The sequence below is a fragment of the Corvus kubaryi genome, unplaced genomic scaffold (genome assembly GCF_017639235.1).
Source record: "Corvus kubaryi isolate FWS band 111438036 unplaced genomic scaffold, C.kubaryi_AGA036_p1.0 133, whole genome shotgun sequence".
In the NCBI taxonomy this organism is placed as follows: Eukaryota; Metazoa; Chordata; class Aves; order Passeriformes; family Corvidae; genus Corvus; species Corvus kubaryi.
In genome coordinates, this window is record NW_024580667.1 from 36,321,037 (window position 1) to 36,336,549 (window position 15,513).

Sequence of the window (15,513 nt, forward strand, 5' to 3'; positions counted from 1 at the left end):
CATGATAAAATTCAGATTTTTTAAAGTATTTTTGGAACTGTTTTTTACTTCAGAGCTCTCTAAAACCAAGCTTGGAAATCATACTGTTTGCTCCTACAGTATGTCTCTTTGGTCACCTGGAAAGCTTCAATAGTTATTTAAAGTAAAATGATTTTATGTCTTATTTCTGCCATATTGTGAGAAATGTGGAGTATACTAGCAAGATCTATTCTAAATCAGTTTCAGGTGAGGACTTGTATTATTAAATGCTTTATTATCCAAAAGCTTGGAACTGGCTTAGCAGCATCATTCTCGGTTTGCTTAGTTAACTTACAGTTTTAAGGTGACTCCAGTTTTTCTTGAAGCCCTACACAAATTCGCTAAAACATGTACAGCCCTGTTTTGAAAAAAATGTTCATATAGGGAACTAGAATATTTATTTTGGCATTTATCAGGACAGTCAGATTTAGGTTAATATGTTTTAGGTTTTTTCAAAACATGGAGAGATTAATATGCCTCTGGAAGTATTTTTTGATAAGCCTCATAATTAAAACTTCACGTGCAATACACTGTGGCAGAGGAAGATGAAATAGTCTTCCAGAACATTCATGAAAGGTAAAAAACACAAATCAGTGTATTATTTTCAAAAGGTGGAATGATTAAGGAAACTGAAACTTTGTCTGTGAATGCTTAACATTTTCAAGGGTCTCAATCCGCAAATCTTTTTTCTTAGTTGCCACTAATTTTAAAGTGGTCATTCTTTACATGTTTTCCTTGCCTTTGTCCAGAAAAATCCATGGCTCTCCCTGTTGTAAAGTTGAATACCATGGAGATAGTAATATTAACTTAAAATATACAAATATGGCACGTATTCAGGTAATAATTTAGATGACCAAACAACTTACTTTTCTATAATATATATCCAGAAAAAAACCCAAACCATGAGGAAAGACTGAGAGTGGTAAAAAATATGTTGATGATATTACTGCAAAAAAACCTAGCCTGAATTTGAAACCTGGGTTTACTAGAGTAAAACAGCAATTTTTGTTTTGAAAATTCAGTATTTATGATACTGCATTACTCTTCTTTTTAAGACTTAATTACAGCATTCTTCAGTTACAGTGCATTGGATGTTTAATTAAAATACCAATTAGACATAAAATAATGCTTTTTTAAAAATATAGTGGTTGAGTGATACAAATATTTTATTTTAACAGATCACTGACAAGGGTACCTGTAGACAAGAAAATGAAAAATGAAATAGAAGAAAATCAGAAGGTTTGTTTTTATTTCTTCAGGTGGACATTTGAACTACTATTGTACTGCTGCTTTTGGAAATTTTTTTTTTAGTGTAGCAACTTTCACGTTTTTTGTTAGAGAAAAACAGCTAATTGATCTAAAAATCTGTTATGAGACAGGTAACATTTAATTATGCAATTCAAGTATTTCACTTTTTGCTATTCGTGAAACTTTTGCCGTTCTCTCTTTTGGTTTTACAAAATTAGGCAAGGCCAAACAATTTTCACAGAGTGTTGAGTTGAGTCACAAATGGAGTGCTGGGAAAGCAAAATAGGTTATTATTTACATTTTTTATAGCTTTGCTGTTGAATCTTGGCCCGCTGCTTGTATTATGGTCAGCACATGCCAACTTTGAGCTTTCCATACTCTCAGAATCACACATGCAAGTATTCTGTAAGGTGTTTTGAACATCATCTGTGGTAGATGGTGGTTTTGTTTTCATCCTTGATTCACTTCATCTTTTGTTCCTTGTACCACATGAGGAGTCCTTGTTCCTGTGATTTTGATTGCACTGACATTTGTTCTGAGACACCATTTAATATTTGTAGAATTCATGGTGTCTGTCTGTTCAGTTTGGATTTTTTCTTTCAAGTTGAGTGTTGCAGTTAAATGTTAGGCACCATGCTTGTAGGACTGATCATGTGAAATGACATCCATAGCACTGTCCTTAGCCTTGATCTTCAGAATATGTATTTTCATATGGTGTTAAGACTGACCAGCCACTGTAGTGAAAGGGGTTTATACCTTACTTATGTCACTCCTGTACTTTTGCAACATTTCCATGTATTGTTTTGCTTTGTATCCCTTTAGGCCTTTTCCTCTTGCCTTGCCAAGGCTAGTATCTCCAGGGGAATACCTTTTCCAGTTTCTTTCCAAAACAGTGGAAGTGAACAATGTCCCTCTTGCAGTGGTGAAGCCTTCTCATAAAGAGCTTGTAATCTCTATGGTAGCAAAAATACCACATAAATGGTTTGAAATTCTAGGCTATGCAAAACTTATATAAGGCTTTCCAGTCTTGAGGATTTCTTGCCCAAATAGTGACAGGCTCGAGTGTTAAATCTTTGTAAATGGTTATGCAAACAATTGTGTAGGCCTTTTTTTGCCCATAGGTGGGGCTGGTATATTGATAAGACATTTCATATATTTCAGCAGTTCATCTCCTTGAGCTGTTCAGCTTTCCTGTGTGCAGTGTGCATGTTTGGTCCTTGGGTTTTCACAAAGATCTTAGAGTTGGCTCAACATTATGGAGGCCTCTTGTTTCTTGCAGTAGTGACAAGTCCTGTAGTTTTTGCTGAAGAGAGGAAATCAGTGTGGATGCTAAAAAGCAGGAGCAGAGGAATTTTCCAGCTGCTGAAGCATTTTGTGAAGTGTTCCTTTCTCATGCTTTAGCTGAGAAACAGTGAAATGATTTTGTAAACTAACTCTCTATCTTGCCCCTGCACGGTTTTGTTATGGCTCACTAGAGAAAATATTTTGAATGGGTGTTGGAGAACCTCAGCCAATCCCTCTAGGGGGTGGCTGAACAAGTGACCAGTCATACCATGCTCTCTTAGGTACAAAGGTATATATTTAATAAAATAGTTCTATTTTTCTCCTTGAACTTATGTCGTGATTCTGGCCATTTCTTGGTACAACAGCGACACATCAGTCTCTGCACTTCATTGCTTTCTCTACATACCCAAGATACACTTTTTCCTATGACTCTTTATTGTTAGGATTATAGTCAGGATAAAGCAAAATACATCCCAGATGATAATAGTTGCTCCAGAGTATGAATGTTGATATCAGGACTTTTCCTGTTTCTTGATGAAGTCTTTACAATGACTTTCTTTAATTGCAGCTCTGTTAACACAAAAGTCAGAACTAACTGCTCAATCAAAAACTACACTCCTCCACTACAAAATGCAAAAAAAAAAGAAAAAAAAGGTCTGTCAGGAATTAAACTGTCAATTGCTAAATATAGGGATTGGGAGAAGTAACTTAAAATTTGGATTGAAATGAAGTAGTATGCACTTAGGCAAATCTGTTTATATGTAAGCAGTTATGACAATGAAGATTTGGCTAATGGATGTAAACAATTTGGCTCAGTCAATGTCTTGTTGGGTTTTTTTATGGGGCAAAATTGAGTTGCCTAAACTGGAATTTCTGATGTCATTTGAGATGCTACAAGCCATCTGAGATAGGCACCCAGGTCTGGCAGATGCATCCACAGGGACATCCATCCCCTTCTGCCTCACCTGTATATTCCAGTCCAAGATACTGTATCTGAAACAAATTATAAAGGATATCTGGGGGGGTTGGTTGGCTGAATCACTCTTATGATTCCATTAATGTATTAACTACATTAAGAGGATTTTATGCACGTATCACTCTAAGTTTTAATTTCATGCGAGGTCACATCCTTCCTGTAGTCTAAAGGCCTTTAGACAGCTAAAAGCTAAATTTTGTTGAATAAAAGTGAGGAAGCTTCCTGAACACTGCTGCTTGAGCACAATAAATTGTTATGTGCATTCTTGAACTGCAGTACATCCATCTAGCAGCAGGAGAGATATGATCCCATGCTGTGTATAACTGGATGATTCCCTCTCAATATAATGAAAGTTGAATAGGAAATGCAACGAGAGGAAATAAAGTTATTAGAAGTTGAAAGATGTGATGATTTAAGTGTAATGAGTTGATACCTAACCAAGAAATAGACAAGCAACAGGTATAGATAAAAGGAAAAAATGAAATCTCATTAAACAGAACTCACAACTTGCAGTGCAATAATCTGCTGGCAGTTTAGCAAGAAGATACTACATGACTATTATCAGCCTTCAATTCTAGTGTTGGATGCCTAAATATTCCTTCCGTCAACATTTTTATGACAAAGTGGATGCACTTCTAAACAATCAAGTATCTAGCATCAAGCTGTATTAATCTCACCTCTGATTTATCAATGTCTGTAAGTATCTGAAGAGAGGGTGTCAAGAAGATGGAGCCAGGCTCTTTTCTGTGGTGCTGAGCAATAGGACAAGAGGTAATGGGGCAGAAACTGATGGATGGGGAAGTTCCACCTGAGCATGAGTCAGAACTTCTTTACTGTGCAAGTGACTGAGCACTGGAACAGACTGACCAGAGAGGCTGTGGTGTCTCCCTCATTGGAGATATTCAAGAATGCAATTCTGAACACAATCCTGTGCAATGTGCTTTAGGAAGACCTTGTCTGGGGAGGGAGATTGGACCAGATGACCCACTGTGATCCCTTCCAACCTTAACCATTCTACAATTCAGCTCGGTTCTTTTCCTATTTACATTTCCTACTTACATTTAACTGTGTGAACATAACCACACTGCTTTAAAGAAATAATACTGTTTCCAATGTTTTCTCATTTTTGCTCTCATTTGTCTAGTGATAGGATTATAACAGGAGTGATATACTCAGCCTGAGTTGCTTGCTGTAGGCATGCTTTTCTTAAAGTACATTTTTAGTTCACACTTACTTTGTTTAGCAAGTGGGAGCTAAATTGGAAAAAAAATACATCTTTCTCAGTTTGGTTTTTTTGTGTATTTTTTGTGTATTTTGTGTGCTTTCCATTTCTCTGTTGGGAATTAAGGCAGATCTGGAAATCTGATTGCTCCTCCTGGCATGAGTTAGGATACACTACTGTTGTTGCTCTTGTCACTTACCTTGCTACACTATAGTTTTGTGCCTCAGAACCCTCTGAAGGAAAATGATAAGATATGCTTTACTCCCTAAATACTTCCTTCCTCTTGTATTTGTTTATTGTGGATCTTTTTTCTTCTTTGCCGAGCCACGATGTGCTATGCTGTCCCGTTCTCATCTGTGTTTTTTCCATGGTCCCTTTGTTAGACAAGTTTTTAAGTTTCTAGTCTGTTTTTCCTAATTCCCTGAAACAATTCAACTACACATTTTTCAGAATTGAGAGATGTTAACTTATTGAGAAAGCTGGTTTCAAGTGTAGGTCTGAGGGACATACGTAAGATCTCCCTTTGCTGAATGGATATATAGGAATAATTTTTCAAAAACTTACAAGCTGTATTTCGGTATGTGGTTGTGTGTGTATTTTCACTTTCTGTTGGCAAACACAGAGAATGTGTCTCTTTCTCTGCCTCATACAGGTAGGTTGTTTTCATTTGTATGTGTACATCTGAAGTGTATTAAATAGCACTTATAAAAGATGTAGTCAGGATTTTTTCCAACACTCAGATAAAGGAAGAAATTGTGTGGAAGAGATTTAATGTGTATATTTTGCAGTATTACTTAAGGGTGTTTATATGTGTTAGTGTAGACATACACCTAAATAAGTAAGCAGTGCTTTTTACTTTTTAGCATTTTCATGAAACACTTGGAATTCAACCTGGAGAAGCACGTTTATTTCTAAATGGCCTTCATATTGACCTGGATTTTCATGATCCCTTTAGGTAAGGTCACAGAATTACTAATACTGGAGAGTTGTATTCATGGTCCTAGTCTCATCTGTTAAATTTTAGGGACAAGGAAGTGTTCCAGTAGGAGGAATACTGATTTACAGTTGTTTTGCTTTGAGTATGGTCATTGTATAAGTAGTTGAGAATAGCCTTTTCTCTTGGAATATGTTTTCTAATTTGCTTATAATTTTACAACTCACCATGTAAAATTAATTTGGAAATGGAAGGAATCTAATGTGTGCTTGTCAAAAGGTGTGAAAAGCACTTTACAAATAAGAAAGTTAATGCTTTCATATTCCTATTACTTAAAAATCAGGAAAATACAGACATGAAGGCAGTCACAAAATCTTGCCAGCTGTGTTCTGCTGTGGAGTACTTCAGGGTTTTTTTCATTCTCAAATTTGAACTTTCAGGTTGCAGCAGATGTTCCAGAGTCCCCTTGGGTCTTCTGGGAGGTTTTAGGGTGTGGCTGGGTGTTTCCTCCATGCTGTTTCCTGAGTTCTGCCATGATACAGGCTTAGAGTTCATCTTTATCTCCATCACTTGCTGCTTGCTTCTCAACTCCCATTCAGAGCTGCTTCTTAGGATACCCCAGCTTGGATTTCTGCCTCAGGCAGGACAGTGCAGCAAGAAACCTTTCACTCTGCTGTCCTGCCACTTCTTACTAAAGATGGATAAAATTGCTTCATGTAGAATAGATCTGAATGAATAAAAGAATTGTATAATCTATTGTAATTATGTTTTGAAATGAGTTGGAGACGTACACTTACAGTGTTATTAACTGATACTGTTCTAAATTTAGGCTGTGGGAGAATATAAGGGGAAAAATATTTCTAAGACTATTGACATGAAGATTGTTTTCAGTTTTAAAAATTATTTTTATGTCATGAAAAGAGTTCTGTGTAGACATTATGTATTTTATCTTCCTGAAAAAGTATCTTAGAGACTCTTAAACTGGAAGGAAAAGTGATGCATGGCCTTCATGAACTTGGCATCAAAGGGGAGATACTGAGTAAATTTATGAGGTTGCATATACATCCTACAGATAATAATTATGCGCTAGATATTCGTCACTCTTCAATAATAGTAAGTAATTAAACATTTATTTAGAGATTACATCTTTGATAATTCTCTGTATGAGACAATTTATATTTTTTTGTACTGCAATTGAAATACTAAGCATAAGGCCATATATCAATTAGCAGTTTAAAATATTTTCGAGGGTAATATCCCTTCAATATTTTTAATGAGTAATTTTCTCTAGTTCATACCTTATTAAAATTTTAAGATCTAGGATGTTAAAAAGAAAAGAAAAATGTATCTAAAGTAGTCGCACACTCCAAACTATAGAATTTGTCTTTTAATGTAGCTACATAATACTACATAATATCTCAAATTATACAAAACTTCTAAGTGTACTTCACAAGTATGATAAGTGAATTGTGGGCCACTTAAATATTATTTCTAACTGTTCAATGACTGTGACTTTTACCCTTCTTCAAAATTTACACAGGTTTCATTACAAAGGTTATATGCCAGGGGAAAAGGCACTAAAACATTATTTTTTGCACTGGAAAGAGCCACATTTCACTCTTCTGTTTACCACGGCTTGCACAGAAAGGACTAGAGGAACAAATCAGCCACGTGTGAATTGGCTATTTTGATCTATCTGAAGTGCTGTTGCTGCAGGTTGCAGATAAATACTGTATTTGGATTGCAAGATGGTTATGCTGTGTTACACACATCTGTGTGATACATTGTTATGATGTTTACATTGTGAAAGTAATTTCCACACTTGAAAAAAAATGGTTTTATTCACATCCTTATACACAGTACAAATGGTCCATTTTCCTTTTCCATTCAGTATTAGTGTTATTGTGTACTGCAGATAAAAACCAGTTCGATTAAAAAGAAAAAAAAAAGATAAAATTTAGAATCTATTTTCTGTTATTATTTAACAAAAAAAGGGAGACATTTTATGTTATTATTATGCCCACATATTTTTCTCAGTGTTTGATACGTGTTTTCTAAATGGCTGCCTTTTTTGTTTTAGTGGATTAATAATATAGAGCAAGATCACAGCTATAGCACATGGCCTGCAAGCTATCAGGAACTGCTAAAACCCACATTTCCTGGATTTTTACAGGAGATTAGACGCAATTTATATAATTTGGTAAGTTTGGAGAACTTAATTTTTTTGCCTAGAGTATATATTAGTATGTGGGCAGATAGTTTATTAAAAAATACACATGCTGAATTTATTATTAAGGTAAGTTTTCTATGTGGATCTGTTAACAGTAGTGAATATTGCTTTATCTAGTCAGTCATATGTGGCTATTAGTTTGATTCGCAGATGGATTTAGGCACAGTCAAGAGTTTTTTGTTCCTTTCCATACTATGCATAGAAATTTCACTACTATCAAAGAATGAGGGAAGGTGGTGATAGCTGTCCATGGTTTAGAGATGGTGAACTGAGGTATAAAAATATTTAAGTTATAAAGCATACTAATTGTGAATGTCTTGTAGCTTAATTTTTCTTCTGCAAATAGGAGTCTGCATCAGCTAGTAAGCTAAGGAAGCAGCTATTGCTGACTTAAATTAAAATTAAATTAAAATTACGATCTTCTGAACCATAGAATCATAAAATGGTTTGGGTTGTAAAGGACCATTAGAAGTTGTCTAGTCCAGCCCTCCTACAAAGACCAGGGACTGAAACTTCATCCATCCTATCCTTTAACAATTTAAATGGTGGTCCATCCACAGCTTCTCTGGGCAGCCAGTTCCCCTGTGATACCTTTGGTGTCTCACCACCCTCATTTCTTCACATTCAGTCTAAATCTGCCCTCTTTGAGTTTAAAACTGCTACCTCTTGTTCTGTCACTACAGTCTCTACAACTGGTAAAAAACCTCTCTCCTTTTTGTAAGTCTCCCTATATTCATAGGAGAGATGCTCCAGCCCTCTGTTTTTGTGGCCTTCCTTTGGACCCAGTCGAGGTCCGTGTCTTTCCTGTGCTGAGAACCCCAGAGCTGGATGCAGCACTCCACATGGGGTTTCCCACCATGAGGTGTCTACCATGGCACAGGGACGGAATCCCCTCCCTCACCTTGCTGGCCATGCTGCTGTGTATGCAGCCCAGGGTATGTTTGGTTTCTGGGCTGTGAGTGTACATTGCCAGCTCATGTTCAGCCTCTCATCCACCAGCACCCCCCAAATCCTTCTGGTACGGCTGCTCTCAATCTGTTCATCCCTCAGCCTGTATTGATAAACTGGGAGTTGCCCCAGCCTGGATGCAGCACTTTGCACTTGGCCTTGTTGAAACTCGTGAGGTTCCCATGGACCCACTTCTTGAGCCTATCCAGGTCCCTCTGGATGGCTTCCCATCCTTCAGGTGTGTCAGCTGCACCACTCAGCTTGGTGTTCCCTGCAAAGCTGCTGAGGGTGCACTTGATCCCTTTGTCTTTGATGTAGTTGGTTGCAGTGATGCGAAGTTTGTGTATAAACGACAATGAAAATACAAGCAGTAGGTAATAAAAAAAGTATGTTTATAATGAAGCATAAGATGTGTAATCTGAAGTAGATTGTATTACATATTCACAGTTAAATACAAAAGCTATATTGTAGGAATCTACAACACACCATTTAACTATAATCTGGAGTGTTCAAAATTTTAAAAGTTATTCTGCTTCATTTTAGATACTCTAGCAAATATGATAAATTGTAAGGGGAGTTTGCAGTACAAAGTTGAATATATGAGGCACAGATGTCACAATTAAATCTACATAAGAATAATTCGCCTATGCAAACACATCCCAGCTTTAGATTCTATGTATGCCTGAAAGATATGATTTTATACTTCAAGCTACACCAAGTGAAAGAGTGACTACAAAGATATGTGAGACAGGAAGGAAGAATTCTTTCCCAAAGTTCCACTCTACTTAAAGTTTTTAGCCAAAATATTCTGTGTATTTGTTTTTGTTTGGTTTTTACAACAGAAGAGAGTTTGTTAGAAGAAGTAACAGAAAAATCGGTATTATATCTTTCTAAAATAAATGTGGAGTTTCTTAATAAAAATTAAGTAATGGCGCAGAGCCTTTCAAAGGAGAAAAGAGGGATCACTTGGTTTGAAGTTCAGTAAATGGTTAAATCCTATTTTCACCATTTGGTCCAAATTCATTAATTCAGTTGTTATTTTCATTTATACTCTTAATGTTTTCTTACAATGAATGCTCTAAAAATTGAAAACAGCTGGGGCATACAGCTACTTTGGAAATTAATGTTCTTGTTTAGATCTTATGTCTGAAGAAAAAATAAAAACAGACATAAAGAAAAAATATTGGATGCCGGATATATTTTCTCTTCTTAGGTACTTTTTGTTGACCCTGTCCAAGAAGGTACTGGTGATTATATGAAGCTGGCAGAATTGTTCTATCATCATGATGTACCACTGAGGTAAGGAAAAATAAAAGTCTTGGGGAAAAATTTTTAAATAAGGATGCTTTCCTTTTTTCTTCTTCATCTTCCATTGTACTAGACAAGGATGTGAATTCAAATTAAGGCCAATGCAACAACATTCTAATAAGGCCCATTGGTTACCCATTTGTGTCAAGCTTACTCAAGTATTAAGTATTCTTAAGCAAACAGATTGCAAGGGATAGCATACCTGAATGTGTGTAAAATGAAATGCAAAGGTCTGATAAAAACTTATCTTCTCAAATAGTCCCACTGGGTGCCCTTGTGAAATTCCATTCTAATCAAAATATTCTGTAAGTAAAACATGCTTTCAAGGGATTTTTGGAACTCAGTTCTTTCAATTGTGGTTGCTTTTTCTAATGTTGTTTTGATATACACACTCAAAAGACCAAAGTGAGATTATCCTCATCGAGTTTTGAATTCCTAAAAGTGAGTTGCCTGAGTCTGAACTAGCCATCATTTGAGACATGGACACTTTTGAGGTACAGTCTGGTTGATCTGAGATACCTAGTTACAAGAAAAAATGAATTGCTCTCAGAAATGCCTGTTTATTTCCACAGTTTATAAGAGAAGGATATCCAAAGTTCAGCAAGATGAATTGCATGTTAAATATTTAAAATCTTCCTGTGACATGGCATTTTGTGTCCTCAATAAATTACAGCTGTTTCATTTTCCTTTAAAATTTTACTAGTTCTGATCTTCTTTTTTTCCTATTTTTCATCATTCAATTACAAAACCGTAATGGAAGACAGATTGCAGTGTTCTGTGTGTTTCCACAGAAAGGTTTGGGTTGGAAGGGACCATAAAGATAGTATGGCCTAGTCTCAGTCCAGGTTTTTTACACGCAAATGGTATCAAAGCACCACCTCCAATAGGCTTTTTTACCTCTCAAGCCTCGTATTTCTTTGGGATTTCTTTAAATTAATGGAAATTTAGGGATTAGTAGTAGATGTGTTTAAAACTGTTGTGATTGGAAAAAGAATGGCCATGTCAGGGTGGTGGAAGCCCCAAAAGGTTCAAAAGGCAAGAGAAGGGCTAGTAGGAGTGGCACAGGTTTATGATGGGACATCGGTACCCCAGCATGTCTTCATGCATCTACTCAAGAAAGCCCTTTCAGAAAAATGAAAGACAGACAATGCCCAGACTAAAACAAAGACTCCAGTCATTAAGAGATGGTGGCAAGAATGTAAAGAATCAAAACCTTCATACAGGTAAGGAGAGAAAGTAGTGTGATTAAACCCTATTGACTCACAGAAATCTTAATTATTGCCAGCTTTAAAAGGCATATGTAAAGTCAGTACATAGTTGGTAATCTAAGCATACTGTAGAGCTGATGAAGGATGCATGGCTGGTATCCTGTGTCACCATACACAGTCATGGAAGCACCACCCAGGTACAGGGTTTTCCATGCTAGCAGATCACTTGAATGCAAACATTTTGTTCTTCTATATTTGTCATAGAATGTGTGTGAAGCAGATATTGTGTTAAAGTGTATGATCTCTTTTTGTTTGTTTGTAGAATTGGAATTGTTTTCATTTTAAGTACAAAAGAAGAAATTGATGGAAATGAAGATGCTGGAGTAGCTCTTTGGAGAACTTTTAATTACATTGCAGAGGAATCTGACATCTCTCAGGCCTTTATGTCAATAATTAATGTTAGTTCTTGCACAAGAAATCAGCTATTTACTTCTGTTTTATAATTTATTAATTTTTTATATAGTTAGGATCTTGCTGTCTTGTGATAGCATGAGATATGTGCATTTACTTTACGCAGAAGTGAAATGTTAAAAACATATACAGCATTAATATACTATAGAATTATTTGCAGAAATACTTTCCTCTTCCAGAAACCAATTTGCTATTGTAATTTTGCCTATCAACAGGCTTTCTTCAATAATGTAAAAAAGTAGATGCATGCCTTGCAGCTTTCAGTATTTTCTTATGAAAAATTATTCTGTATTATATCTGTTAACGTAATGGGCCTGTCTTTGTGTTCTGTGTCTTTTGGAGTTCAGGGATTTTAGTGTCACCTTGGCAGTCCTATAAGCTTTGAAAAACCTTTTCTTTTTGTCCAGTGTAGGCAGTGAAACAGTAAGACACAATTTTTTTTTTTGGTCATGGTTGAGCCTGTCCATGGGTGTAGAAAACAAAAATATTCCAGGCTTACAGCTTAATGAGACAGGATGTCTTTGCGAGAGAATGCAGATTCTCATAAGACAGGAATTTCAGAGATGAGAGATGAATGGAGGAGAAATAAAGGGAGCCATCTATGTAAAGGCTCTGTGGGTAAAAGTTGTGTCAGAGAATATGGTATTTCTGCATAACAATTTTTCTTCCATTTTTCTGTTTCTATGTTTAGTGCCTAGAAAATGTCATGGTGTCATGGACAAACTTAGAGAGGTTAAGATGAAAGGAATTGAAGTAACTAGGAATACCTTGGAAGAGAAATCCACAAATGTTAGGGAGCTGACATGCATGGGTGATGATTATCCATGACTAGATCAAAAAATATAATTTACAGTGTGCTTTTTAAAATGTTGTGTTTCTCTCTTTACTTTGTTCCATAATATAAAAAGGAGGGGATGATAAATATAATTGAAAGATAACAAAAATAGAAGCAATAAAATAAAGGTTTGAGATACTCAGAGCTAGAGGAAAATATTGTTCCTCATTTGAAGAGAAATGGATTGAATAATTTTCTCTTCAAATTTTAATTTTATATATGATGACAGTAATAAAATTACTATTCTCTGAAATAAGATAAAGTTGGTAAGGAAAAATTACCACTGTAGACAAAAGTGTTACTGACTAGTTTAGGCTTGGATTAATATGAATTCAGGTAACTACCCATTTTAGGTAGTTTATAAAGAGAATTTAAATTGCTTCTCTAATTAGTAGAGAGGAATAACCTTTCACATTCAGCTCACATAGTTGTATTTCCTTTGCCACTTCAGATTTAGACTAAAGGTAAAATAATAGATCAATCAGAACAGTGCTCTGATAAAAAATTGTGCATATGTTCAATGGTGATAATTACTAAAGCAGTATAAAAACTGCAGTATAGCAATAAAAGCTATGTAAAATTATACCAATATAAAATTTGCTAGAGCACTATAAAAAGATTATACTTACTTATTGTTTATTTACTTCTATTTATCAAGTTCTGTTTGACGACTTACTAAATTTTTTAATTTCTTTCTGCTATAATTTTTACAGATGTACCATGAAGTGAAGGACAGAAATGTTCTGACAGTAGATGATGTGAAAGATGTTCTTAGAAGTGAGTACCCCCGTGCTGATGTTCAGAGTATCCTGGATGTTCATTCTGAATATGATGAAGGGAGGCAGGTATGTTGAGACCTATGTTGAGTATGAAATACTGCAGTGTACAACTCAGTGTATTTACTAAGCTGAAGGATTGCTAAGTGTTAGAGCAAGTAAATACAGCATCTTTGAGTCAAACTGTTCTTCAGCCACCATTCAGTCATTAATGGAAATGTTGTAAAGGTTTCTGCATTACTACTCTCACTATGAAAATTTACTCTTGCCTGCTCCTTTCAGGAGCCACAAGTGTTTTTCTAGTAGGCATGTCAAGGGGTCTCCCTCATGCTGTAGAAATTGTTTACCTATGTCTGGATAAGGAGCTGAAGCCTTTTTTCTAGGTGGATCGTTGTTTTCTTTAACTGTGCTTTCTGCTTATAATTTCCTTTGGGAAAGACAACTATGGATTTTAATTTAAAGGCTATAGAGATCACATTTTTATCTCTAATTGACTGACTAATCAGTTTTCTGCTAAAACATATATAAAATACCTTCTTCCTATATGTGTCTTCAGCCATGCTATCTATATAGTCTTGTTTCTGACTCCATTTTGTTCATTTCCTTTTAGGATTTGTTATAAAATGTGTATTATGTTTCTTTAAAAAGATGCTTTGAGGCAGCCAGAAAAGAGCGCTGTGTGCCTTACAGTGTTTGTTCCTCATTGGAATGAAGCCTGGAGGCTTCATATAGAAGGGCAGTTTGAATGTGCCCTGGAAACAGTTAGGAGAAGAAAATCTCCCATAGAGAATATTAAAGGAAGAAAACTAGTCAGCCACCAGGAGGCAATCCTCCATACAAGCAGGGACAGTGGGACTGTGATGAAGACCAGGGAGGAGACAGCAGGATGGCAGAAAGATGGCAGCATAGATACTGCCATAGAGTTTGTAGCCATTCAGAAAGTGGCACCGAAAGAAAACATGAAGGGATGCAGAATAAGAAAGGGGAATTACTTACAGTACATCTTTATTTCTGTTTGTCTCATGGATTTTTTCACTTGGGGGAAAAATTAGCCTCTTCTGCTTTCTTACCAAGTAAAACTTGACTTACAAACACAAAACCCTTTTGAGGTTTTTTTCTAGGGTGGTTTCTTTGATAAAAGCAGCTTTGACTGTCTCAGGGTTCTTCTCCAAATGTTATTTGCTTTATTTTTACTTGCTAGGAATGTTAAGCAGAATAAAAGAATATTTCTCAGCAAGATGATAAAGCAAAAGTTTACAGTGATGTATATGGATCTATAATTTCTTTTGTCATTTTGTTTGACAAATGAGTCCCATCTGTCCTGGTTGGTTTCCAAGCACTTTCTGTTTTGTCTCTGCTACTCGTGACAAGGTGTGACAGTGAAGAGTGCTTAAAGATTAGAGTTCATCCTCTCTTGATATTAGTTTCATTTTTTTACTACAGTCAGCCACAGTCTCTTTAATCCTGTGATATTTCTGATTTGATCAGGCAGGAGCAACCTTTTATAAAAAGAGTGGTCTGGGCCCGCTGCCTCAAGCGCTGTTTAATGGCGTGCCCTTTACCAGAGAGGAGATGGATGCAGCAGAGTTGGAGACACTTATTCTTCAGAGGATTTTTGATGCCAGTGGCTCCTTCCAGCGGGCAGTGTTCATGGTATGTTTAAGATTTCTGAACGAGTGCAAGATGAAATATTTGACAGTGAATTGTTTCAGTAATGTTTATATATAAAGTTTTTTATAATGAGATGGCTTGAAATTAATACTATCACACCTGCAATTACATTGTTACGTTAATTTCTGGTCGTGGTTTTGAAACAGTACATTTAAATTATTCAAGGCTGAAGGATCGGCTAAGCACGTAGTCATTGTATGGAATTTTTCAACCAGAAACTGAGAATGTACTGCAGATGTTCATTGAAAAATCTGTATCTGATATTTTGAAATAACTACTTGTGTCACATTTGTATGGTTTTGACCTGACATTGTCAATAACTTGGTGTATGTAGAAACTTAAAGCTCAGTTGAAAGATTGTACAAATACTTGGTCTTTGTTTGT

General features: G+C 35.8%; 1 protein-coding gene across 4 annotated transcripts in view; it reads left to right on the forward strand.

The window, feature by feature from the left end:
- Positions 1–15,513, forward strand: part of UGGT2 (UDP-glucose glycoprotein glucosyltransferase 2) — an 80,102-nt gene that overhangs the window by 26,814 nt on the left and 37,775 nt on the right. For all 4 annotated transcript variants that reach the window (XM_042043616.1, XM_042043626.1, XM_042043645.1 and 1 more), the window contains 8 exons: positions 1,197–1,257; positions 5,612–5,703; positions 6,645–6,795; positions 7,763–7,882; positions 10,074–10,159; positions 11,699–11,834; positions 13,396–13,527; positions 14,947–15,111. In XM_042043616.1, coding sequence (XP_041899550.1) covers positions 1,197–1,257; positions 5,612–5,703; positions 6,645–6,795; positions 7,763–7,882; positions 10,074–10,159; positions 11,699–11,834; positions 13,396–13,527; positions 14,947–15,111 — 943 coding nt within the window. The remainder of the gene's footprint in view (positions 1–1,196; positions 1,258–5,611; positions 5,704–6,644; positions 6,796–7,762; positions 7,883–10,073; positions 10,160–11,698; positions 11,835–13,395; positions 13,528–14,946; positions 15,112–15,513) is intronic.